General features: G+C 40.9%; 2 protein-coding genes across 8 annotated transcripts in view; one reads left to right on the forward strand and one right to left on the reverse strand.

Moving 5' to 3' along the window:
- The window catches only part of LOC117157739 (putative receptor-type tyrosine-protein phosphatase mosPTP-1), a 419,058-nt gene extending 402,591 nt beyond the window's left edge, over positions 1-16,467 (forward strand). For 2 of the 3 annotated variants that reach the window (XM_033336000.2, XM_033336001.2), the window contains exons 7-20: positions 2,934-3,134; positions 3,981-4,261; positions 4,858-5,114; positions 6,590-6,885; positions 8,402-8,622; positions 8,704-8,829; positions 8,898-9,070; positions 9,161-9,452; positions 9,583-9,754; positions 9,825-9,949; positions 10,034-10,311; positions 10,388-10,523; positions 10,612-11,174; positions 11,450-16,467. In XM_033336000.2, the coding sequence (XP_033191891.1) occupies positions 2,934-3,134; positions 3,981-4,261; positions 4,858-5,114; positions 6,590-6,885; positions 8,402-8,622; positions 8,704-8,829; positions 8,898-9,070; positions 9,161-9,452; positions 9,583-9,754; positions 9,825-9,949; positions 10,034-10,311; positions 10,388-10,523; positions 10,612-11,079 (3,026 nt within the window). In that variant the 3' untranslated portion in view covers positions 11,080-11,174; positions 11,450-16,467. The remainder of the gene's footprint in view (positions 1-2,933; positions 3,135-3,980; positions 4,262-4,857; positions 5,115-6,589; positions 6,886-8,401; positions 8,623-8,703; positions 8,830-8,897; positions 9,071-9,160; positions 9,453-9,582; positions 9,755-9,824; positions 9,950-10,033; positions 10,312-10,387; positions 10,524-10,611; positions 11,175-11,449) is intronic. The other variant, XM_033336003.2, reaches the window with a different exon arrangement.
- Positions 16,468-19,114: 2,647 nt separating this feature from the next.
- Positions 19,115-24,347, reverse strand: part of LOC117157627 (cell adhesion molecule Dscam2) — a 90,365-nt gene continuing 85,132 nt past the window's right edge. The window contains exons 23-27 of one of the 5 annotated variants that reach the window (XM_076619364.1): positions 22,298-22,434; positions 22,148-22,222; positions 20,882-21,119; positions 20,677-20,767; positions 19,115-19,889 (exon numbers count right to left, since the gene is read on the reverse strand). In XM_076619364.1, the coding sequence (XP_076475479.1) occupies positions 19,472-19,889; positions 20,677-20,767; positions 20,882-21,119; positions 22,148-22,222; positions 22,298-22,434 (959 nt within the window). In that variant the 3' untranslated portion in view covers positions 19,115-19,471. Of the gene's footprint in view, positions 19,890-20,676; positions 20,768-20,877; positions 21,135-22,147; positions 22,435-24,347 lie in introns of all 5 variants that reach the window. The other 4 variants (XM_076619363.1, XM_076619362.1, XM_033335804.2 and 1 more) reach the window with 4 other exon arrangements.

Genomic DNA, 24,347 nt, shown 5'->3' on the forward strand with positions numbered 1-24,347 from the left:
TTCCTGACAGTAATTCAACCGGTCAGCTGCATTCGACCACGAAAGAAAGTTGCTCCTAAACTCTACCTACGTAAGAAAACAGGATCAAGAAAATGTATGAAGTCATCCGTAACTTTAACTCCTAATTTAAGACTTTACACTTCAACGTTTTCCCCCAGGTGCGGTAAAACAGAAGTTTCTAGACAGCAAGGAAACGCCGGAGAAAACGTTTTCCCGTGATCGCGTGCAACGTGGAAAAATGATGGGCCAAGAGACGCGAGTTCTCGGCGCGCGTGGATCCAAGCGGTCGATTCTCACCTTTCTCCTCGCGAGTTTTCTTCGGCCTGCAGAAGCGCGAACCGCGCGCTCGACCTTGTCTATTCACCATACACGATCACGTTCATTTTTCAGAAGTCGCGTATCGTGATACAACACTATTCGGTTGCGAATTCTAAAGGTCTTCGCAGCCGATTGTCGAGCACGTCGTCGTCCTTCCCTCTTCGCGTGAACGAGACGTGAATACGGATTACAAGGGAGTCCGTTCTCTTGCTCGAGCTTGGTTTTTCAACGACGAAGAAAAGCCCCGCTCGAGGGTGGAGATTCACGTAAAACGAGACGCGTCGCGAAACGCTTTTGCGACGAAACGTCGCGGAAGAGTTATCGACTGCGTGGAAATGCGCGAATTTGCCGAGGGGTGAGTGTGAAATGCAACGGCTCGGCTGAATATGCTTTCGACATTCTTTGAAACTATGGACGATCGTGTTGGGAAAGTGAAAATTACACGTTCGTGGCTGAAACTTCAGCTTCCTTGTTAGGTTATTAGGTGAAACTGAAGTCTATCTCGTTGTCCTTAAGTAAACGTCCATCAACGGAGTTTACTTAACAGAGCACATCAATACTTCTGTCCAGTATATAGCTTTTCTCTGTTGACAACGATTCATTTTCATGTCCAGTAGGGCATTTAAGGCACGAGTTTAGTGTCGTTTTCAGATTGATACGATTTTCCGATACGATTTCTCAACAGTATCTCGTTATTTCGTTAAAGACTCAGTAGCGAAACAAAGTGCGAAAGTGTCGTATATGTAACATTATTAACCCCACTGTTCTTTTCGCTTCTTCGTCTTCGTTTTCTTCTTCTTCTTCTGGAATATTTTAGTCAAAAAATGCGTAGAATACTAAACGTAGTAAAATTATATCGAGTATTAAAGCCAAATATTTAATAATCCATATAGACCTGAGAAGAACTGTACGATTAAAAAACGTAAACTATGCTATTGTTTCGTCGAAGTACAATATAATACAAAGTGTATTAAAATAATAAATACATTATGAAAACCCACTGCACGAATGGAAGGCACGAAGAAAATCTGTAATTTGAACAAGAATAGCTAAAGTACGAGTACCTGAATTTCCTCAAACTTCATAAAATTGTATAGATCTAAGCGATAAATTTTAACAAAAGCAAATGTTCTGCAAATTCTTGCAACTCTTCTCCACGATCGTAACACGAATTTAATAGAATTGGTCAACGTGAATTGGCTAAGAAGAAATTACAGATGTAATGTTACGTTATCGCGTCGTTTGGCTTTAATGGGTTAAAGAAACTTTCTTGCAACATTTTCGCGCGGATAATCCTCTTACTCTTGGGTGTTGCGATATTGGTGGCTTCAATCATCCGTTGAAATCGCGACACCGCATCGTGCCGCTCGAATACACGGATGGCGCCTAACGTTCACGCGTCTAACCGTTGATGCGTAGAATTATTGCGCTTCAGAGAATCACTGGAGAGTGTAGGTGTCATTATCGAATTCCGTTCGGTGCCCGCAGGATATCGGTTTCTCCCGAGTATCGTTTGAAATTGGATGTACAATCGAATGGCTTTGCATTGAAGAAACATATCAATGAACAAATACTTTTATTCTCATGTTTATTTCATCTACGATATCTGCGATTGCAATTCCTTTCGTATGGCGATGGAAATTCGTGTGCAACCTTTCGCCCTGTCCACCCCCTTGTTAAAACTTGGCGAAATTCAATCGCCAAGCCATACAAGCGATGGATCGTTTCATATGTACATATACCGTTTCGTCTCCCTCGATACGAGTACCAGATGTTTCGACGAGATAGGGGATCGAAAACATGAAAGCGACGCGATAAAATTTGATCCAGTTGGATTGTTTCAACGCTACTAGCTATTCCAGGTGTTTTCGAGAAATAGTAAAGAAGAAGAGAAAGAAGAAGAAAGCAAAGAAGGTAGCTCCGATCTTAGGTAACAGCTGCGGTCGTTCTGTACGAAAAGTGAATAGTGTCTATAGAGTTACTCGTCGCGGCGCGAGGGGTCTGAGAAGACACTCGAGGCGAAATTAATTATTCAGACTTTGGCCGTCGCAAGCTTGCTCTCGTCTTTGTACGCTGAAAATTGGAAAGCCACCTCGGAAGATGATGAGCTGCCTGACGATAAGGAAGGAAAAACTGACACGCCGACGAGTGCATCGACCGAAAAATAGTTTACGGAGCCGAGCGTTTTCGAGGGGTGCTTCAACTCGAGTATGACAAAATCGTTTCCGATGATCGCGTGCTAACGGCTTCCTTCGCACTTGCCGCACGAAATGTGAAAATCATTGGAAATAACGACACCGTTCGTTCGTTCGGTTCGAGTATAATTAACGTTATAGCGCGTTAATGATTGTATTGCATTTTTTAAACCTATAATTGATGTATAACCGTAAGCGAAATAACTTTGTAATGACGAAGTGTATGAAACCTTGGTAAATTTTATTTTCTTGATAATTTGGAAAATATCACGAAGCGTTGTACTAGCAATATATCAATTTTTCAATTCATAGATCGTGTATAATAGTAATGTATAACTCACAATATTTCTTTTTGTAAATTCTGAACATTTTTGCTTATATAATTTTTATAGTTTTGTAACTTTCATTTTCGTGTTCCAGTGCCAACGAAACCATTGAATCTGTCGTCCCACGGCATCACATCCACCACCATTGAACTGTCATGGGCCGAGCCAGACTACGCCAATGGGATCATTTCCGGTTATCGCATTTACTACATGCATTCCAATTACACCGACGTCCAAATGTACAGAACCGACGAGTATGATGGACCAGTCATTGAATTCGTTTTGAAAGAATTAGGTGAGTTAGTTATATTAAAAACGGAGCAGTCCAAAAATATTTTTATCTTCTCGTCATCGTCGTTTCTTTTTATTCGCGTTGAAGGCGAGGCCCGTAATAAGCAAAGAGTACTAATATACAATTATCTGTTTCGAGAATCGTTATTCGTGTAAAGAAACAAGAGACATCAGTGTGCGTGGCTTAACGATAAGCTGGAACTCTTATCATCGCGATGCGTTACATGCTCATCCTCGATAACTGCAGGTGAACGCATTGTTAGATAACACAAATTTGATCTTATTCATATGGTAAATTCTATGTTAGGTACGATACATTTATTTTACAAATTGCAAGTTTGAAATAGAAAGTTATTCCACGAACATTTCACTGCTTCGGTAGATACTCAATGGTATATAAAATATATGTGCACATATCGATAAAATATATTAGGGAATATTTATATACATATTACAAAATATTATACGTTATCAAATTATATGCTATAGATTATTGTATATATTAAATAATATTTTCTAAATCGGGATTATAAAGTAATTGATGTTGGCTGAAACTATCTTCTGTATGTATACCACAAACGCACTGTTTAATTATAATATCAATTAATAACCTCAACTAAAAATTTATATTTCAATATTATTCAAATATTATTCTTCTGTTATTAAATTTAATATTAGTCTTCATTAATTCTATATCATTCTTCTCGTGCAATATTTTATTATCAGATTGTATTTTAATAGAAAAATTCGTCCCTCCTGATTTACCTAGAAAACTGCTCTCCATCTAATCACTGGACCAAGTGATTATACGATACCGCATTACCTCAACTGATCAGTTAATTCCTTTCAGAACCGTACACGGAATACAAGATATGGGTAAAGGCTTATACGTGGAAGAACGAGGGCGAGCCCTCGGACCATATCATTCGTCGAACAGATATTTCAGGACCCAGCGCGCCGTTGATCTTGAACGTTACTTGTCCGACTCACGATTCTGTCTACATCCAATGGGCCAGGCCGAATCTCTTTTGGGGTTCTATCGATTACTATTTCATCAATTATCGAATCGAGAACGACAATCGTTACGAGGAGATCGAAATGATGACGGAGAAGAATCATCTTGAGAGCGCGGTACGTTTCAGTTTGCTATAATTCTCACTTCGACTCCACCAGCCGCGACAGTTCTTCCACTTTCTTCGTTCTCAGTGTTTTCACTGCGAATAGCTGGTTTATTTCACGCGATGCTCTACCACGAAGAAAAAGAGACAGCCACCGAGAATTACTGGACTGGAACTCCGTTAACTGGAACCTTTCGTTTTCCCTATTCATCGATTATTTCTCTCAGCTTTAGATAAACAATGTTTTCTCTTATCTGGTTTGATAAACAATTTCTTTGACAGTATCAAACGTAGAAAGCTAGTTTACGAAAAATAGCAGTAGACTGACTTGCACTATTATAATTGTCTCTAAATGTGAGTTGTTTTGAGCTGATACGCTCAGCTGACACGAGAACATCCTTGAACGATTAAAGCGTTTTGTCGGTTATCGACTGCAGACGTGCCGGAAATGCACGGGACGGACGAACTTCCTTATCACGTTGAATTCCAAATTGAAATTACGCGATGACTCACACGAGTCGCTTACAGAGAACCCCAGTACACAGCGAGGATCGTAGAAACGTTGTGTACGCACCCGAATAACTTCGATAAACGCTTTTTTATCCACAGATGATCATACCAAACCTGACGATGAACAGCGTGTATGAGATCGTGGTGCGTGGAGGCACGCGAAGCGCTATCGACAATCGGTTGATTATACGCGGAGAAGGTTCTGCTCCACAGAAGGTGCGCGGCATTCGCGATTGCAACAGAGCACCGCCGTTATTGCCACACAGTACCATATGGTTCAGCAGCGGAGTGATTGCCGGGGTGATCTGCGCTTGTCTGGCGGTGATGCTGATGATCACGTCCTTCGTCCTATGGAAGTGAGGATCAATCGTTTGTCCTCTTTCATTTTAAACGTCTATATCTTTCTTGCATGACGTCGTTCTCTTATTAAACATTTTTACTTTCTTCTTATTTTTCTCTTCTTTCCTCCCTTTTTTTTCTAATTCATATATTTTTAGCAACGGAAACAGGATTATTGAGGTACCGGCGGAAGAGCAAGAATTTATTAAGTCGTGGTGTTCGTTCTTCGTAAAGCCCGATAGTCACGAGATTACTGCCCACAGTCTTGTTCACTCATTCAACTTTGCAAATGCAATACCTCGCCCTCATCATACGATAATACGCATTCGGTCGTCTTCGTGCAATTACAAACGATCTACGATGCAGTCATACAGTATTACATGGCACGTAGTCGGTGCGCTGTTCGCGATTAGTCCGCTCGACGAGCGCTCAGTTTACCGGCTGCTCTCGTGGTATTCAGACTGGCCGTACATTATCATAGCTAATGGCACAGGAAAACAATTATACGTACGGTGAACATTCGGCTCTAGGTGTCTCTCCGATTTACGGTTCCCTCTCCGCGGCGCGTGTAGTCCCTCCTTTTCTTCGATTCTCGCAGTCTTTCTCCTTCTCTATCGCCGACTGACCTCTTATCGTACGCGATAACAACTAGTAACAACGACAACGTAAGGTTTCCCAGTCGTACGGCGGCATTTCGTGAGTACATCGGGACGTCACGTTTCATTCGTTTCGCTTGTTTTGCCAGGAGTGGAGGGTTCCATCGAGTGTTACAATAGTCGTGTGCCAAAACACGTGCCGTCGCGTGCAATCTCCTGTATTTTCGCTGGTCGATCGGCATCGTCGAAGATGCTCAAGGACGTCGATTCAAACGCGATACTGTGTGAGTCGCGAGGGAACGATTCGTAAAGAAGGAATACTTTCTGGGTCACGGACGGCGTGCTTCGCTCTGTGCCTGTGCGTTGCTCGCTCTTGCAGTTTATTCGAGGAACGTTCACCTCGATTCCTCTTGCTCTGCCGATCGTTGAAAATTTTCTGCACAATCATAGAATGGATAGTAACAGAAGCTCATCGACGGGATGAAGAAGTACCTCGAACTGTGAGTCCCAGAAGAAAAGAAAATGAAAACGTTTCTCCTTCCTACGCGAGAACTTTTTTCATTACGGGAAGATCGTCGACGAACAAGAGAGCACACGGAGGGACATAAGTTCCCCGCGTGTTTCGTCGGTCGTAAACGATGATCGATCGCAAGCGATAACGCGAATGGAAACAGTTGACAATCCCAGTCTTTTATTGCGTTTAATTTACCGCACTTTCTATTACGAGATACTTTGTTAAGAATATGTTGTATAAAAGAATCGTATTGTACCGCTTTGTTGTTTCGACAAACCCTTTTAAAATTCCTGTTCTTTCTTTCTCATTTCGGTTTTCCTCCGTTTGTGTTTGTTCTTTTACATTTTCTTTTGGAATGCATGCTTATGACGAAACTCATTAGGCCTTGCCTGAGGCCAATTTTCAGGAAATGCTTCCACACCGCGTACTACTTCCTCGACTATCCGCCCCGCAACGTGCCCACGCTTCAAGAATGGGAGAACAGCGAGCAGGATGGAGAACGTACCGCGGTCGCCATTCAGAAATTCGTACAACACGTTGCGAGTTTACACGCGGACGGGGACATCGGGTTCAGCAAGGAATACGAGTTCATTCAATCGGAAAGTGGCAAATTCACCGCAGAGAATTCCCAATACGTTGAGAACAAGGCGAAGAACCGATACTTGAATATATTGGCCTGTGAGTAGTACTATGTGCATTTCTTTGATTTCCAGGTCAACGAGATCTTTTCGTGGGAAAATCTTTATTTCCATCGAAGAGCGTTTGGTTTCGACAGCTCCACGCAGCTCCTGTTTTTCTTCCTGCAGCTCACCGGCGTCCAACTTCTATTTTTAACCAAGTTTCCCTTTCACCCTCGCGATATATCGCGAGGTTTAATTTTATTTCATGCAACAGAGTCGTAGAGTCTACGTTATCTCTCGCGCAATGGCGATCAAGCACTCTGTTTAATCGATTAATTCGCAGCAATGGCACATTTCCGTTTTTTTTCAAGGTTTCCTCTTCTTCGCCGGTACCAACGTTCCTCCGCTCGTTCGTCATCGAGCATGTAAATCGGCGAAGGTTTCACGCATGTCGGGACAGAGACCGTGCACGATACGACAATTGTAATCGCGCGTATCGGAAGTCCGCAATCGTCAGAACGTCACTCAGCCTCGCGTGGAACTAGCCTCCAATAGAGCTGAAATTGCGCTCAAGCTCGCTTTCTATTTTAAACGAAACGACTTTCGTTTGATTCATGAAATCCCCGTCTCGCCGTACCTCGAGTACCGTAATATTATGTCTCGTCATCTCGTTAAAACCGATCAATGTAACGCTGCGCTTCCTTCGTTTAATGATGGATTAACCCTTTACCCTTGTTATTCGATACTAAAGATTGTACTATTTGTGGTAATCGATCGTATCTTATCTTATGTTAACACCAAGGTCGTTTATTAAGCTTTCAATGAAAGCAAGCGTATAAAGCGCAAGTTAGATTAAAGTTTAATCTTCCTCCGTTTATGCTCGATACCGTTTGTAACAATTCTACAGAATTATAATTCTACTTGTAATAATTCTGCTTTATTAGAATTTCAACTAAGTAATATTCCTCTATGCGAAGATAAGATCGTCTAGTCTATCAGGAAAAGCGAGGAACGAAAATCTCTCGTGATTTTATACCGATAACGTATCGGCTTTTGCTGAGATAAGCGGAATGGTTAGTCTAAGTGAAATCGCGCGCGATTTAACGCGTCGAAATTCGCGATGCTGCGAGCTTCGACCGTTCGCGATGTTATCGGATTAACGAGTTGCTCTCGTTCGCTTTTAATGTGAGTGACCGGCAGCACTCTGCAACGAGGTCACAGATGCTTCGCGGCACTGCTCGTTAATGCCTATCAATGGTGATGGGTGAGAGAGAAAGAGGAGAGAATGGGAGACGATCACCTGGACGACCCGCAACGACGTTGATTCATGGGTTTTCAGTGTTTAACCAAACGTCCTGGATGGGAAAATAATACTAGTAACGGAATGCTTGACAGTGAGATGCGAGTTTGGAGAAAAATAGAATTAATGCTTTCAAATACTTAATTAGTAATAACGTTAGCCTTTATTGCAAATTAATCGAATATATTACTAAATATTTTTTAAGTGTTCAAATGTTTCGGTAATTTATTTAATTGGCAGTGAAAAGGTACAGGAAGAAAATTTCTGTTCATAGACGACCATACTCGAGTGCAGTTGTTATCATGCGGCGGAGGACCCCCGAAGAAGGGTCACGATTACGTGAACGCGAATTACATCGACGGTTGGCAGCGTACGCGTGCGTATATTGGTACACAAGGACCACTGCCACCGACTTTCGATGGATTCTGGCGTATGGTATGGGAACAAAGGGTATCGATCGTTGTTATGATCACCAATCTCGTCGAACGTGGTCGTGTGAGTACCTCTACTATTTTATATACATCTAACTTGTATGTATTCTCTTATTTAACTCTTTCTGTCTTTCCCTGTTTACAGAAAAAATGTGATATGTACTGGCCTAAGAAGGGATCTGAGACTTATGGCTATATTCAAGTGACTCTGTTGAGAGAGGATGTTATGGCTACGTACACCATTCGTACCCTTCAAATTCGTCACATGAAGGTTGATATATTTATAAAAAGTTTCATCGATAAATTCTTTCAAGACCTAAATGATGTTAATGTCTATAGGTCAAGAAGAAGAAGAATGGAGTCAATATGGGAGAACGTATCATTTGGCAATATCATTACACCGGATGGCCTGATCATGGTGTACCAGAACATCCGTTGCCGGTTCTGAGCTTCATCCGGAAATCTTCCAATGCCAATCCTCCGGATGCAGGACCGATCGTTGTTCACTGCAGGTAGAGATAGGCGAACACTTTTAAGTACAGTACTATAAGCAGTATAAGAGATACAAATATAGTCATGAACTAAAATTGCTTTTATTACAGCGCTGGCGTTGGACGTACAGGCACCTATATTGTAATTGACGCTATGCTGAAACAAGCCAAGTGCAAGAACGAAGTAAACGTATTTGGATTCCTAAAACACATCCGCACACAGCGGAATTTCTTGGTCCAAACCGAGGAACAATACGTGTTCATTCATCATGCTTTGCAAGAAGCTATTGAAAGCGGTGAAACTAATATTGAGGCAAACAATCTATTAGAATATGTTCAAGACATGCTGAATCCTAATAATTCCAATATCGAGGCATGGAACAACCTTGAAGCTCAGTACAAGGTACTGTAGAATAGAATAATTACTATAATTTGTACTATAAGTATTACTATGGGTTGTAGAATAGAATAATTACTATATTCTAGGTTCTCTTATATGTATATTAATACGATCTTTACAATTATATTTTCAGCTGGTGACTTCATGGAAACCGAAAGAATTCAATCTTGTCTCCGCGATCAAACCGTGCAATCTTCACAAGAATCGTAACCAAGACGTTATTTCAATCGAAACAGCTCGCGTTCATCTGACGCCGAAGCCCGGAATCGATGGAAGTGACTACATCAACGCTACATGGATTGCTGGTAAATAATCGTTCGAAATTATTCAAATTCGATATAATGTTGAACGCGAAGCCAATTTGTTCGTTTCCAGGCTTCCATCGCAATCGTGAATTCATCATTACCCAACATCCAATGGAAAATACAATCATGGAGTTCTGGCAAATGATGTGGGATTACAATGCGCAAACTGTAGTTATGCTAACCGAATGCGACGAAGTAAATGGAGCTTTTTGTTCAATACTCCGTATCTTTAAGGTTGAACGATTAAGTAACAGTAAATAATAATTAAATAATTCACAGGAATATCCCGAATTTTGGCCTACCGAGGGAAAAGATTTAGAGTCAGAGACATTTCGCGTACGATTTTGTGGAATCAAGGAAACCGCGAGCGGAATGATCTTGCGCGAAGTTGCGGTCCGATCTCTGCAAGACGATTACGAATTGAGTGCCAAAATCGTCCAAGGACCGCGTTCCCAACCTGGCTTCTGGCCACACAATACCAATCCGAGACCACTTGTAACCTTGATTCACGATTTACATCGGGATTACCAAAACGGCCCTATTGTCGTAATGGATAGGTAATTTTCTGCAAATATTATTATTTCATGAACTCATGATGAATATAGAAATTACGCTGATCGTTATTGGCACCAGGTTCGGTGGCGTCGAGGCTGCAATCTTTATTCTGCTCACCACATTGAATAAGCAACTAGAGTTCGAGGATAGTGCTGATATTTATATGTTCGCGAAGTTATTGTACATGAAACGACCCGGAGTCTTCCGATCAAAGGTATACTTCGCAACCTATAATTTGATCCTTTATCAAATTTCATTTAGAAAGTATTTACAATATTAAAACCATTTTTTGCTCTTCATAGGAGGATTACGCGCTGTTATATCAATGCCTGGAGACAATGCTGTCATCAAAAACTCACGACGAGCCGGATCTATACTCGATGGCCAATGGTCACGTGTCCACGATAACAGATCCCACCGATGTACCTACCTCGTCGATGCAACACATGCAAATGGATTATTCTCCTAAACCAACGATGATCAGAGAATACGCGACGGTGGAAGTGAATTCCATGTCCGATTATTCTATTCCGATTCGAGTGGATCACTCGATGGAACCGTGTAGTAGTAGAAGCAGCGAGAGCTGCATGTTCGCCCACACGGGAAACGAGCACGAGAAAAACATAGTTATGACCCATCGGAATGTAAGCTATCACAATCACCCGGGCAGTGTCTCCGTTATCGTTGACGCGAACGGTTACGTGACGAATGGCAGCATGCGTATGAGACCAGAGGGTATGGAGTCGAGCTGCAAAATGTTGCCTCAATGATGCCTGCCGATCTTCGGTTGCAGTGTTTCCTCGAGCCGGTCAGAACCGCTGTAACCGATCGAGCTACTCACTGCCCGAAGTGTAATCCTGATTCTGTGAGTAGCCACCCTGTATTTAACGTTCGAATGCTTCTATCCCTCAAGCATAGAAATATATAAATATTTCATATTTTTCAATAATTCTAATGTAGATACGCATACAATCCTTCTATGATTTGAACAATCGTAACGTCCATGCATCAACCAGTATTTTCCGACTATAAAGAAATACATGTCGACTATCATGTTCGTAGGTCAAGCTCTACGCGAATGTAGTTTTAACTGTAGAGTATTTATAAACTATTTATAAACTTTCTTTTTCTATCACATAGGCTACAGCGTAAGGAGTTCCAAATTGGACACGTCTTCGCACAAACGGAAGAACGGCAAATCGATCCTAGGATCAGCCTGAAGAGGATTCTCAAGCACCTTTAGTGTAAATAATTGATCGCGTTAGCTTATGCGCGTGTACGTGTACACTCTCGAGGACGTCGAATGACGAGGGTACGCGTACACGCGGTATAGAAAAAAAGAAAAATGAGGGTCCTGTTTTTGGTGTTGCTGGGTGCCAAAAACCACTTATTAAAGCACGCCACCCTGGACCTTCGTTTAATGTTGTTCATCGTGTAAGTGTACACTACTCGTTTTTTTTGTATATACCCACACAGACACATTTTCGCGCGTATCGTGCACATAACATACTTACATAACATTACTCATCACGCGTACACGCACTTCACCCTACGACCATACACATACACACGCACGTATATTTAGATGTACGTGTAAACACCTTTATATAAGTTGGATCATATTCGATCACTTCTTTACCAAAGAATCGTTTATATTCGCTCTCGTTTCGTTTTAAGTCCCTTTCTAAGGTTTTATCGTTCAGCCGAAGACTGACCAATCGAATTCGCACTGTCGTGCACGCGTTGCGATCTATAAATAGAACCCACTATCGTTTCTTACTTTATAATCAAAGAAGAACATCGCGCCAATCGAATTCGATATGCTTGCATCCCTCCGTCTCTTTTCGCTGCAGCGAACATGCAATGTCACAAGGAATTGAAGATCCAAACATTGTTCGTAAACGCGTCGTCGTGCGTCTATTCGACTTTCTCGAGGTTGATGGAATGAGTTGTCCAGCGGAAGGCAAATTAAATAAAAAAGAAAGGATCAACGGATGAAAATCATGTGGACGGAACGCGATTAAAGTTGCGCAGGCGCGAGTATTTAACGATTTATCATGATCCGCGAGAATGATAGCAAACCGTGACCAATCGCAGCTCGATCGCTGTAAATTAACTCGGTGGAAAATAGATAACCGATAGCAAACGTGAAACCTGTTTTTGCGAACGTATCATGTCTGTACGCGAAGGAGAGAATGTGAGAGAGTAAGAGAATGCGAACAAATGTAGCTTGTTTATCATCCTATCTAATTAATTAATGTCGTAATCCATTCCTAACGTGTAAGATTTGAATTAAGCAAAACGTGGAAAATGTGCTACGTCTACGTGAACTTTTCTTCATCGCGGTATTTCGTTGTCCCGCGTGATTTCCGACCTGGCCAATCGAGCATCGAGACGCGACAGAAAGACAAAGAACAAGCTACGACGACGACAATCTGAAGCGTTCGATAATTAACGAGATTAATTTCCAATCGTGATATCAGAGATGACCTTGATCGGTATATACCGGATCAATGGAGATTGAGCAGCTTTTAGACTAACGTTGTCCAAATTCATGTGATCCAGCGAGATTCTTCATTGTGATATAAAAAAGAAGAAAAGAAGAAAAAAGAAAAAAAAACAGAAAAATAGAATTCGACGCTGTTGTAAAATTTATTCTAGCCACAAGTTCCTTTGCCATGCGGTCATTTTTCTATGAGATCTAACATCCGGAAGACTGTTCTCTCATCCAGAATTCTTATATACACTTATATGCGTATTGCTAAGCCAGCATAATTTACGTGATACGGAAACAATAACTGCCTGTGACACCTTCGATCCATCTTCTATACGTGTTTTTTACCATCTTATATACGTTGTGACTAATCGTTGACGAACGATCTATCGTCCTTCGTTTTTACATTTTACTGCCGATTAACGATCGACGACGTGAAAGTTTAACAAAAAAAAAAGCATGAAAAAATCTCAAAAAAATCTGTATATGTATATGTGCATGTATGTAACCGTGTCCGTATTAATAAGACGTATGTAAACGTAATTCACGACTGAACGACTTTTTAAACTCGTTATCGGTTTTTAACTGGATGTCGATGTAGTCTACTTAAAAGTAAAACCGTGCTTCTTCCTTCGGGCTGATCGACGCGATGGAACGAGGAACCAAGGTCATTTTACAGTGTAAATCATCACCGTTCTTATCACCGTTTTAATATTTGACGACACTCGACATACATTTATCAGAACGAAATCCAAACGTTGATCAGCGTGATTCGAAGCAGTTCGTTAAGGGATCCTGAAGGAAAATTAGAAAACTTAAGGCTTAGATATAGTTCGCGCCGATGAGAATATCAGCGGGTTGTATTTCTTGCTAACTTTCGGACACATCAGCTAAGAAACATAGTAAGCCAAGAAAAGAGAGAGGAGGGAGGGCGAAAGAGATGCAGAAGCGTATAAATCGATGTACGACAGTTGCGACATTCGACTACCCTTTGGTAGACCTATCTTTGGCTTTCTTGCCCTCTGTTTCACAAGAATGTACACTTTCGTTAAACGAATTTGATCCTAGAGATATGTTCATCATTTTTCGATCGATACGATCGTGAGTCTCATGTGCATCGTTTCGACAGATAAAGGAACGTTGTCGATGATTCAGTAACTAAGCGAGCGTAACCGCTTGGAGCCTTATAATTGAAGGCTTCTGACGAATCAGAGAAACCGAGCCGACGTCCAGCGTCGAGCACAGCGTTCGTGGATGTCGATCAAAGACTATTCGATTCTTTCTCGTTGATAATTGCGACTTGAATTATTTGAATCTCGATAGAGATTTTATTACAAAAATCGATTGATACATTTCGTAGAGAAAGAACGAATGGTAGTTGAGTCTTATGTATCATCCGATAAGATAGAAAACGCTCGAGCTGGACAGAAACAAAACGGTGCCTTCCTGCTCGTGAGCACAGGAAGGGAAGGCATCGCGAAAGTAGATAATTCCTTTGGGCCGATTGGGCCAGCGAATCCCTCCCTACAACGAGAAAGAGCTAAAAATGTCTGTACCATATGCGATATATTAATGTAATATCGGTTCCGCTGTAATTAGGGATAATTAGAACGCGAGATTGTTGTTGACTCGTGCAAAGACGTGTCTGGACGCCAACTATACACATCGTATACATACAAAGTATATACACCTGTATACAAAGCAACGGATGCACGCTATAATACCGCTGTTAAAAGTGCACGGAGAATTGACGACGAGCTCTTTTAGCATAAAAATAGTACACCACCGAACGAACTGACTGTTGTTAACTTGCTTAAACGAGCGAAAATGAATCACACGACAAAACGCATCGTATACATAAAGAGAGAAAAAGGTATATATAAATATAAATATATATATAAAATATAAATATATATAAATATAAATGCAAATATAAATATATTATATTCAGATATTTATGATATGAGAAGTGAAAAGCTACACATTGTAACGTCACGTTTCGAATCGCCACGCGAGATACCGTGATTAGCATGCATGTGTGCGTACGTAGAATTTATTGAAATTTTCGCGGGTGTTCTCGAGAATTGAGCCGTGTGATAGAGTAATGGGCGGCTCGCGTGGACACCGTCACTTCAAGTCCCTCCTATCGACGCGGAACACGGAGGAAAAATCAAAAGAAACAGAACATTTTCCTCGCTTGCGTGATGTCACGGTACCTGCGTCACGGAACGGCGTCGAATACGAATCTGTACTGTATTTTACGATAAGCACCGTAAATTCTGAATGTACCTATACGGATACAAAAGAATGATATAAAAATGAGCTGAGAGGAAGAGTGTGTATGAGTACGAGTGTGCATGAGAAAGTAAGTAGATGTGCAACGAAGGATGTATGTGGATCGATCGATTCCTCGGAGGATCGGTCGTCGCATCGTTTATACATATATAAATATTATACATAATTAATTCGGAGGATAAACGAGATAGGTGTGTATAGAAAAATAATTTAGACTCTAGTCAGCATAACACAATCGTAATCGACGACGCACACGTTTTTCTTGTTCATTTCGTTTCTTTTCTTACTTTGTCACGGGAGAACGCGTTATTCACGTCGTTCCCATCGTTGTTTCTCTGTACTCGATGCGTTCGGGTTTTTTTCCACGTAAGAGACGAGTTGTAATGAACGCGTGGCTGCGTTTACGGCTGTTCGTTTGCTCGGAAGGGGTGCGTTGACGCGGTGCGGACTAAAACAGTGCGGCGTTCGTGGTAATTGTCGTTTCTGTTCTCCTCGTCTTTTCTTAATCCTGTCTTTACTTTCACCTTTTTTTATAATTATCTCCTTTCACGTTGTTAGCAATAATTAAAATTAATTCCTCTGATTAATAATAAAGGATTCGATGCTTCTATCTTTTTTTCCTAAATGTTATTGTACACGAGCTTCCGTTACATACGTTTTGAAAAATCGTGATGAAGATTCTAGAACGATGCGATGAACGGACTGCAGACGCAGCCATCGAAAGCCCGATAGAAGATAAGTGTTCGATAATGTAAACGAGCGTGTAAACACGCGTATCGAAGGCCTACACGAACCTCGAGGTGTCGCTTGAAAATCTGCGAAACGTTCGCGAGCGAGCCAAATTTTCGAAGAAAAATCGGGAACGCGCCGCGAATAGTTCGTTAATAAATGGCAACGAGTAAAGAAAAGTCGAACGCTTGATCGTACAGTCGACCAAAAGTCATTAGAGAATTAGCGAGGCAAAAATATCATCGGAGAAATCGGTTCTAGCGTTTAGAGGTAAATTTCAGGTCGACCACGATGTTACATTATTCGAATTAGAGAATCCGCGCGCGGGGAACGTACAACGTCACGCCACCGTAAGACTGCAAACACGACAAACAAACGAATTAAAGCAACAAAAAGAAAAAAAAAAAGAAAAAAATGAGAAAAGACCGCGACCGACAAGAACGGTGTTTTTTACGATTATTATAGTATATTACGATTATTAATACGTTTCCTTTCCGGCGTTAGTTTCCGCAGCATCGAGTCAATCGACGCGCGACATTTAAATGCAAGTATTCGCACAGGCCTACGATAAGAGAAACTCTTTATATACGTATCCATGATGTTTCACGTGTACACTAAATAAACAAAGCATTAATTGTCATTCAGCTAATCGATGATCGGACATGACATGCGTAGCGCTCTAGAAAAAAGTATGGGATAATGATGATACACCGAGAAGCTTTTGCCACCTATCAAAATGGCGGAACGACTTTTCACTCGCGTTTCACACTTGCAATTGGCCTAATCGATGGGTCCCATCATCTCCGACCTTTTTCATTCCTCGAACCCTGAAATTTTGAATGGCACGCTACTTCCGCTAGCACGGCGACGTCGTAATGGAACTGCATGGCAGAAAAACGGAAATGCAAAGAGACGCGCTAAGAAGACGGATTTATGCGAAGGTTAATTTTCTGTTCGTCATGGATTCTAGCAATATTGCGTACGTAATCAAAGCTAATCGATCGTGTAATTGACTGACTGAGTGTGCAAATAACTTCCCGCGATGATAGCTCGTTGGCGAACAGTATTCGCGCGTATACATTTTTTATAATCGATGATTTTTCTTCCTAGTTGATCGTAATTCGCAACGGAACGACATCGAAGAAAATTTTCTCCACGTTCGCCAGCTAGCGTTGTACTAGTTTCTGAGAAATCGCGCTGCAGTTTCATTACGATTAGCATGCGATGTTTCAATTCGATATAGTACAAAAATTTGCGAAGTTGGAAAAACTCGAAGAACAAGATATATACATATAAATTGGAGAACAGCTGATAACTCGAACGATCAAGATTGTAACATGTCCGTTTACCTTAAACGATCGTACGATGCTTCGATTGTTCTCGACCACGGCTACGCTAAAGCGAAAAGTTGGAAGAAATGCACAGTGGAAACAGGCAAAAGATACACGTATGTCCTTTCACCGTAACAGTATCTTGACCAATTAAATACTAAGCTAGCATGGATGTATACACACTGAGATAAATGTTAACCAGTTACCTGCGTAATACTCAATGTTAAGTGTCGAACTGATGCTCGTTCAGATTTTTCTTGACGGCTGTCCTCGCTCGTGTGAACCTCACGGTTTTCTTTCTTCCATTTGCGCAAAACGAAACATTGCCAACGACTGTCTGCCAATCGTTTACGCGAATTTTTTAAACAAACGAAGAAAAAAAAAGAAGGAAGCAAACGGAGCAAAACGAGAAAAAAAAATGAAAAAACTTTAAGAAACATTCCACGCCCCTTTTTTTAGATGATCAACGAAACGAAACATTGTTTGACTGCCATATACATATTTTACGATAATTTTATAGACGAGAAAACGGGGTGGACACCGAACGACCGAGGCTCCACTCCGCGTTCGACGCGATCTACCATGATTCGAATGAAATAGTATTCCGTGTTTTCTGAATGCGAATTTTATTGTAATCTACCCTGGTTAAAACGAAAAGAAAAAATGCGACTACACGACACATACTGATATGCGAAAAACTATTGTCACAGCTAATAAGTGTGTGTTTTTTCTTTGTTGTATACGTATCCGCCGTGTAGAAAAGTAGCGAATCCCCGCTCCAGCTCTCCACCCCTTCTCTGATGCGATCATTGTTGCAATCGATATCCCACAAGTATGTTGTAGTAATATACACTTCTTACTATCGAAAAAAAAAAAAAACGTGAGTCATTCATTGCATCGATCGTAAAATTATAAATCGCGCCACACACTGCGCCCATAACCGACGACCAGTATTTTCTTTTCCTCACATATTGATTTCTTTTGCATTTGTTGATCAAAGTAGATGGTATTATCGTTAAATTTTTCTTTAGATTTAGGGCTTCCTTTTTCTGTGACAGTGACAGTCTTGCTATTGATTATTGACCTTTCTTTGTTCTTTCCATGTTGTTTCTACCTAATTTGTTTCTTGGTATTAAAAAATATTGGTATTATAGTAGTAAAAAATGAATATAATAGAAAATAGGAAATTGTTTTATTCAAACTAAAATAAAAAAAACTGTGCATTTGGGATTGTTTGCATGATATGGAAATAATAAATTAACGATGCATGAGAGATGAATAAAGCTTAAGGTCATGAAGCTCTTCATCGTTATCGACGGTGGGAATTTAGGAGTTTTACCATTTTCTCAGACTTATCAAACGACGGTAAAGGTAAGTATTCTCCGGTAACTGATATCGTTATAACAACAGGGATTAGGGAATTATCTCAAAGATATGATTGAATCTACTAACTAATTCATTAACAAGAAATTTTTAATTTTTTATATGCTTCGATCGATATTAAAGCGATGTGGATTCAATAAAACACGTTGAAATACATCGTTTATCACATACGATAACGTAGCGATTTTGTCTCCAGATAAATTCTAGAATCGAATTACCGTCCTGTGGAAATACGACTGACGTGCAACTGATAAGCGCTAGTAATTAAGCTGATTGACGTCTTGTTTATGACCGCGTCTATAGCCACAAATTGTCATTTTAACGAATCACTGTTCTCGCCTGAAAGGCAACCGATCGGTGGGAATTTCGAATTCGCTTCGAAGCTATCTATCTCTTCGATCGGCACTTAACGAAGTGTCACATCAATCGTCGATGAATTTAAATCCGAAATCAATAAATTCCTTCGAAATCTATAGAAAACGAAATAGAATACTCTTATTTACATTCTTTGGTATTTTCGGTGCTGCATTGGTAAAGGTTCACGAAAGAAATTACACTGGTGGTTAGCTTTTTTCCGGTTTTTCTTACAAAAATACCTCTTTATTGTAAATGGATCGTCGACGGTAGTTACACGGAAAGACAGTCATCCATCCACAGAGAAGCGTTGGGGAATCCCGACAATCTCAACGGCGAGGAAATTTTCTTTTTTGCGTTTCGTATTTTTTTTACATTTTTGCTTTTTTGAATTAACACTCATCATGCTTTGGCATCTTTATTATTTTTACGTGTCTGTGTCTGTATGTGTGTACGTGTGACTGTGTCTCTTATGCGATATATCGTTTTTTTTTTTTACTCGTTTCATTAACTTTTGCGGTTTCATTTTAGTTTTACTTCATTTTTTTTTTTTCTTCGAATATTTGATTAACACACTTAGACAGTGATAGTGAAGTCTTTAGGTGATTTCGAGAGCGAGTTAGAAGGAAAACCCGTCCTCTTCCTGTGGAGCTTCAGTTTCATGTCGATATCGCACTCCGCTTCGCTGGTCTCGTGCGCGTCCGTGAAACCTGTCGGCGGCTTCAGTTCCAACGTAGACAACTCGCTGCCCCAGTCCTCTTCCTTCCTTGCCATTCTGGACGATCCGGGTTCCTCCAGCAGGCACAACGACTCTACGGACTTCCTCGGGCTCGGATCTTTCCCCAGCCGATCGCAAGATCCAGGCCTCGACGGTTGACTCGGCGATGCTCCCCTCGAATACGAATGCATCCCGGATTCCGAGAGCTTCATCACAGGGCGTAGTATTCCCGGTACACGACCGTCCATCCCCATATCGGGCGTTGCTCCTTGATTCCTGTAAATTTAACAATTCCATATGATACGACATTGAACGTGTTATAACAGTAGGCATTTTTGATAACAAATTTCCAGAATGAGATTAGAGTGGATTAAGCATCGATCATGATGTTACGTTAAAAGAGATCGAAGTTATATCGGTAGCGATTAGACTCATTTTTTACTCTTTCCTTTTATGCTTTTTTTTCATAGCCAGTATATTAAAAAGGGAAAAGTACTTTTGGGAAAGCTGAATAATAATGAATAAAGATGCTTATACATTTTTAGGAAACATAGAAAAAACATGCAAATATATGTAAAATATTCAGGGTAAAATATTCGTTATAATATTTAAAGGGTGAAATAAGTTCTCTATAGCAACTTCATCTCTCTGGCTGTGTTCAAAAAGATATAAATTTGTATAAACATCCACAGTATAATGATAAATACACGCTAGAACTCTATTTATCTGAATTCAACGATAGTGAAAGAACTCGTATAGTAGGAGTTCCTTGATTCTGTCCATTACTTATAATTTTCCATTCGTCTGTATAATACGAGTTCACGTTTCTACAAGTAGATTCGTTCAATAGAAGTTCACTTAACGAGGCGCTAAGATATCGTATCCATGAATAAAGTTCTACCGTATATAGTATACAGACTCAAAGGAAATGGATGAACCAGAGAAAGATTATATCGCTGATAATAGAATTCATAAAAAAGATTCGTTCAGAAAGTTTGACAGATAATCGAACGAAAATGACTCGTAGTACAATCCATAGGAATATTTCTCCGGGTTATCGTACCTTTGCTTCTCGAGCCTCGGGAAGGTCTTCCTCTCAGAAATTGGTGACGGCTCGGTTGATGTACTTGATTCGTGCGTGTGGTACAGCACATCTGGAAGGTGCACGCGAGACACGTTGATGCGAGAAACGTGAGACGTTAGTGGCGACCTGGATGCTGTTTAAGGCTGTTGCCGGCGTCGACACAGAAAATCGAATACTAACTTACTATGATGAACCGGCCTCGGGACCAGGGCTAGTCGCTGCTCCCTCTGCCCGATCGAATTCGGCCCCGGGGATCGCGTCATTATCGACGCCGGCCCGGAGTCGTCCAGGTGATTCGACGACTCGGTGCGACTGCTGGTACCGACCTCCGTGTCGCTGTCCGAGCCTAGTGTATCGTACTCCTCCGATTCTGACTTGAACGATTTCGACTTCCGCCGCGCCCTTCCTCGTACCTTTGTATACTGCTCCATGTCGCACTGCAACGTGTAAAAGTTACCTACGTTCTTTGGTATAAGCCTCAACATTAGAAGCTACATACAAACATCTCAATGACGTTCAATGCCATTAAACGAAATGGCTGCATAAGCATAAGATATGGGGGTTGTTCTTCGATGAAAGCAACTGTATGGATTTGGCTTCGTGATATTCAACAGTAATAAATTAGCTGCTCTATACACGAACGTCTGCGTATCGAATAGTAATTTGAACAGTCAAGAACTATTTACTATCTATGATATAGCGTAGTAGTTAGAACAGAGAAATTTGCGCACGTAGTTCTAATTCCGTGGCTAGGTATATTAAATAATCTTTTTTTTTTTTTTGTATCTCATTCGCCCTTAATATTTTTTAAACTGCCACGTGAAGCTTGTTTAGAGACGAGCGAAGAGCAGAAGGAAAAATTTTCGATTACCTTACCCTGGCTGGCTAGCTGCAGGGAAAATGTAAATCGAAGCAACCGCAGCTAAGCGGACACTGTTGTGTACGTATACGATTATTTCACCAGTTTGCAGAACCAGATTCTCTATTGATGTTCGAGGTAAGTAACAAGTTTTCCGACCACACAGAGGCAAGCACATTTACTTGAAAGGAAAGTCTCGCCAGATCTAACGTAAGCTCGGGCACGATACATAAATGGAAGTCGTCTTACATTTATACGCGAGATCGAGTGCAGGCTACTTTGATCTCTCGGGATATCCGCCTACGTGTATACAAGCAATATATCATCGACCTGATCTCTCACGCTCGTACACGAGGATATATCGTTCCACCCTCCCCGATGAAGAGACATTTCTTTCCCGTAACGCGCCAGGTATGCACGAATGTGAGACACGCGCACAGAAGAGAAGGATACAGCCTTTTCGATCGATTAAATTACTCCGTGTGTAGGAGCCACGGAAAGTACATCCGTTTGAAAAGGTCTCTTCTCGCCATCTTCGAAACGTTTCTTTATCGAATTTCGTCGACAGTTATTTATGATCGGTACTCGTACCTGATTGCCTTGCAGCATCGTTTCGCTACGTTCGTAGTAGAACGCCTGTCGCATCGGGTTCGCCGACAGGTTTTCCTGCTCGGGCAGATTGAAGGTGGCGTACGGATAAATGTCTTCGGAATATTCGGGTATTCTTTCCAGCGCGCTCACCTCGCGACAGGGTGACTGCTGGCCCGGTTTCCTCACGGTCGCGTAGTATTGTTCCCTCTGCTCCATGTTATGCTTGTTCTCCAGCGCAGCCTGCGTTTGCGAATTCGGATCGTTCGCTCGACCAGATCTTTCCGCTTCTGCAATCATCGCGATTAATTAACACGTTTCTTCGTGATTATCAGTTTACGCCATGCGACGTGACCGATCGAAACATTAGACAGATATCCGCAGGTATACCGGTTACGAAAGATTTATTATAAACTTGAAGCGAACAGACCAATTATTGGAGTGCTAGTTCGATAAATTAATTTTATTTATTTATGAGAAAAGTGTCTATGCCAGGTAGGTGTACAAGTAATTTATCGAGTGAAATATTTTGTCGATTTGGGGAAAAAAGCAGTCAAGTTTCAGTTTTCGTCATTAATGAACGGGAAGGATAGATGAAATGAATGACAGTTCGGTTGATGATTAATGGATGATGGCTTAATTGATAAGCAGTGGGTAATAGTTCAGTTGACGATTAATAGATGATGATTTAGCTGATAATAAATGTATAATAATTCAATCGACGATCAGTGGATGATAGTTTGATCGATTATCATTAAATCGTGCTAAGAAATGTGTACTAAGCGATAATAAAAAAATACTAAAAATGATTATGATGCCAAAACCAATAATATTAGGAGAGTACGATTTGATCCAAAAGGAAGACATTCAAAAATTGCACCTTTCACAAGCCCGTTTAGTTGCAGAATTGAGAACGTAAGATTGCAATTATATAAAAACTTTGATATTTTTTTGATAGATAGGTTGTCCGAAGAAGTAACTCAACAAGTGAATTAACACATATATTGCATAAATGCTATTGATAAAAGATTTCAAGTGTTAATACATACATGCGAATGTTAGAAAAAATCTATACGAAGTACGTCGAACACGTTGTTTTTTGTAATTAACGGGCTAACAAAAATAGAAGACAAATTGTCAATAGTGTTTACCTGTTATAGGTGATATGACATGTCCAAAGCACAGCGTCTTAGGATACTTCGACAAACCTTTCAAACCGCCCACGTATCAAAGACTTGACGTGGCTCTACCACGCTATCGGAGAGAATTTCAACGCAACGGGGACGGCTTTGACGGCTTTGAAAATCTACTACCAAAATTTCATCGAATAAAGGACTTCGTCGATTAAGCTTGTAATTATATTTGTCTCAAAAGTGCAGTAAAGTCGTACGTTACTCGGAAAGAAATCCCAGATATCGATAAGATGCTTACAACAAATAGATTTTTCACTTTATATTCCAAAAGCAATATGTCACGGAATTTTAATTAATATTATACCACTGTATAATACGTTTATTCGTTTTCTTTCACTCGTCCTAGCCTCGTATCCAATATTAGAAATTTTGTACATATCGTCCTTGGAATATAAAGCGACAAATCTATCTGGCTAAAAACTTTTGCACCCCACTGTATAGGGACTTTTATTTCAACATCTCGAAGAAGGTGAGAAAACGAGGCTGTAATACAGTTCTAATACCAAGAAAGAAGACTGTAATTAGACATAAGTCGCTCGGATATAAGTCAAACTGATCAGTAGATTCGAAAAAAGAAGATCCAACGGTCTAGAATAGAATCTTGCGCCACTTTCGAATCATTGTAAACGCATAGATAATTTTTGCTCATTCCACGCGCGCCAACGAAACGATCGCTTCGCTTTAGCACCATAACGGCAGATATACTTGCATGATCCGCGCACGGCTGCCTCGTTCGTCAGGCATTTAATTAATCAAATCGTTCCAGACGAACGTATCAATCCCGGTGATGTTGACACTGCAGTGGTAAGTGGTTGGCCGAATAAAAATGCACGGCACCCGATTGGATCCATTAAGAGGAACGTTGAGACGCGAAAAGAGGGTGGAAACGAAAATCAGGAATCAATTTTCGCCCGTTAACTGGCGATATCTCGTGGCTCGCCATCCCTCAAAGGTGCCCCCACGGTATAGTAATTGGAGCACAATCCTGCGACGTTTAGCTACTCAATAAC

This window comes from Bombus vancouverensis, chromosome 6, assembly GCF_051014615.1.
Source record: "Bombus vancouverensis nearcticus chromosome 6, iyBomVanc1_principal, whole genome shotgun sequence".
Taxonomy (NCBI): Eukaryota; Metazoa; Arthropoda; class Insecta; order Hymenoptera; family Apidae; genus Bombus; species Bombus vancouverensis.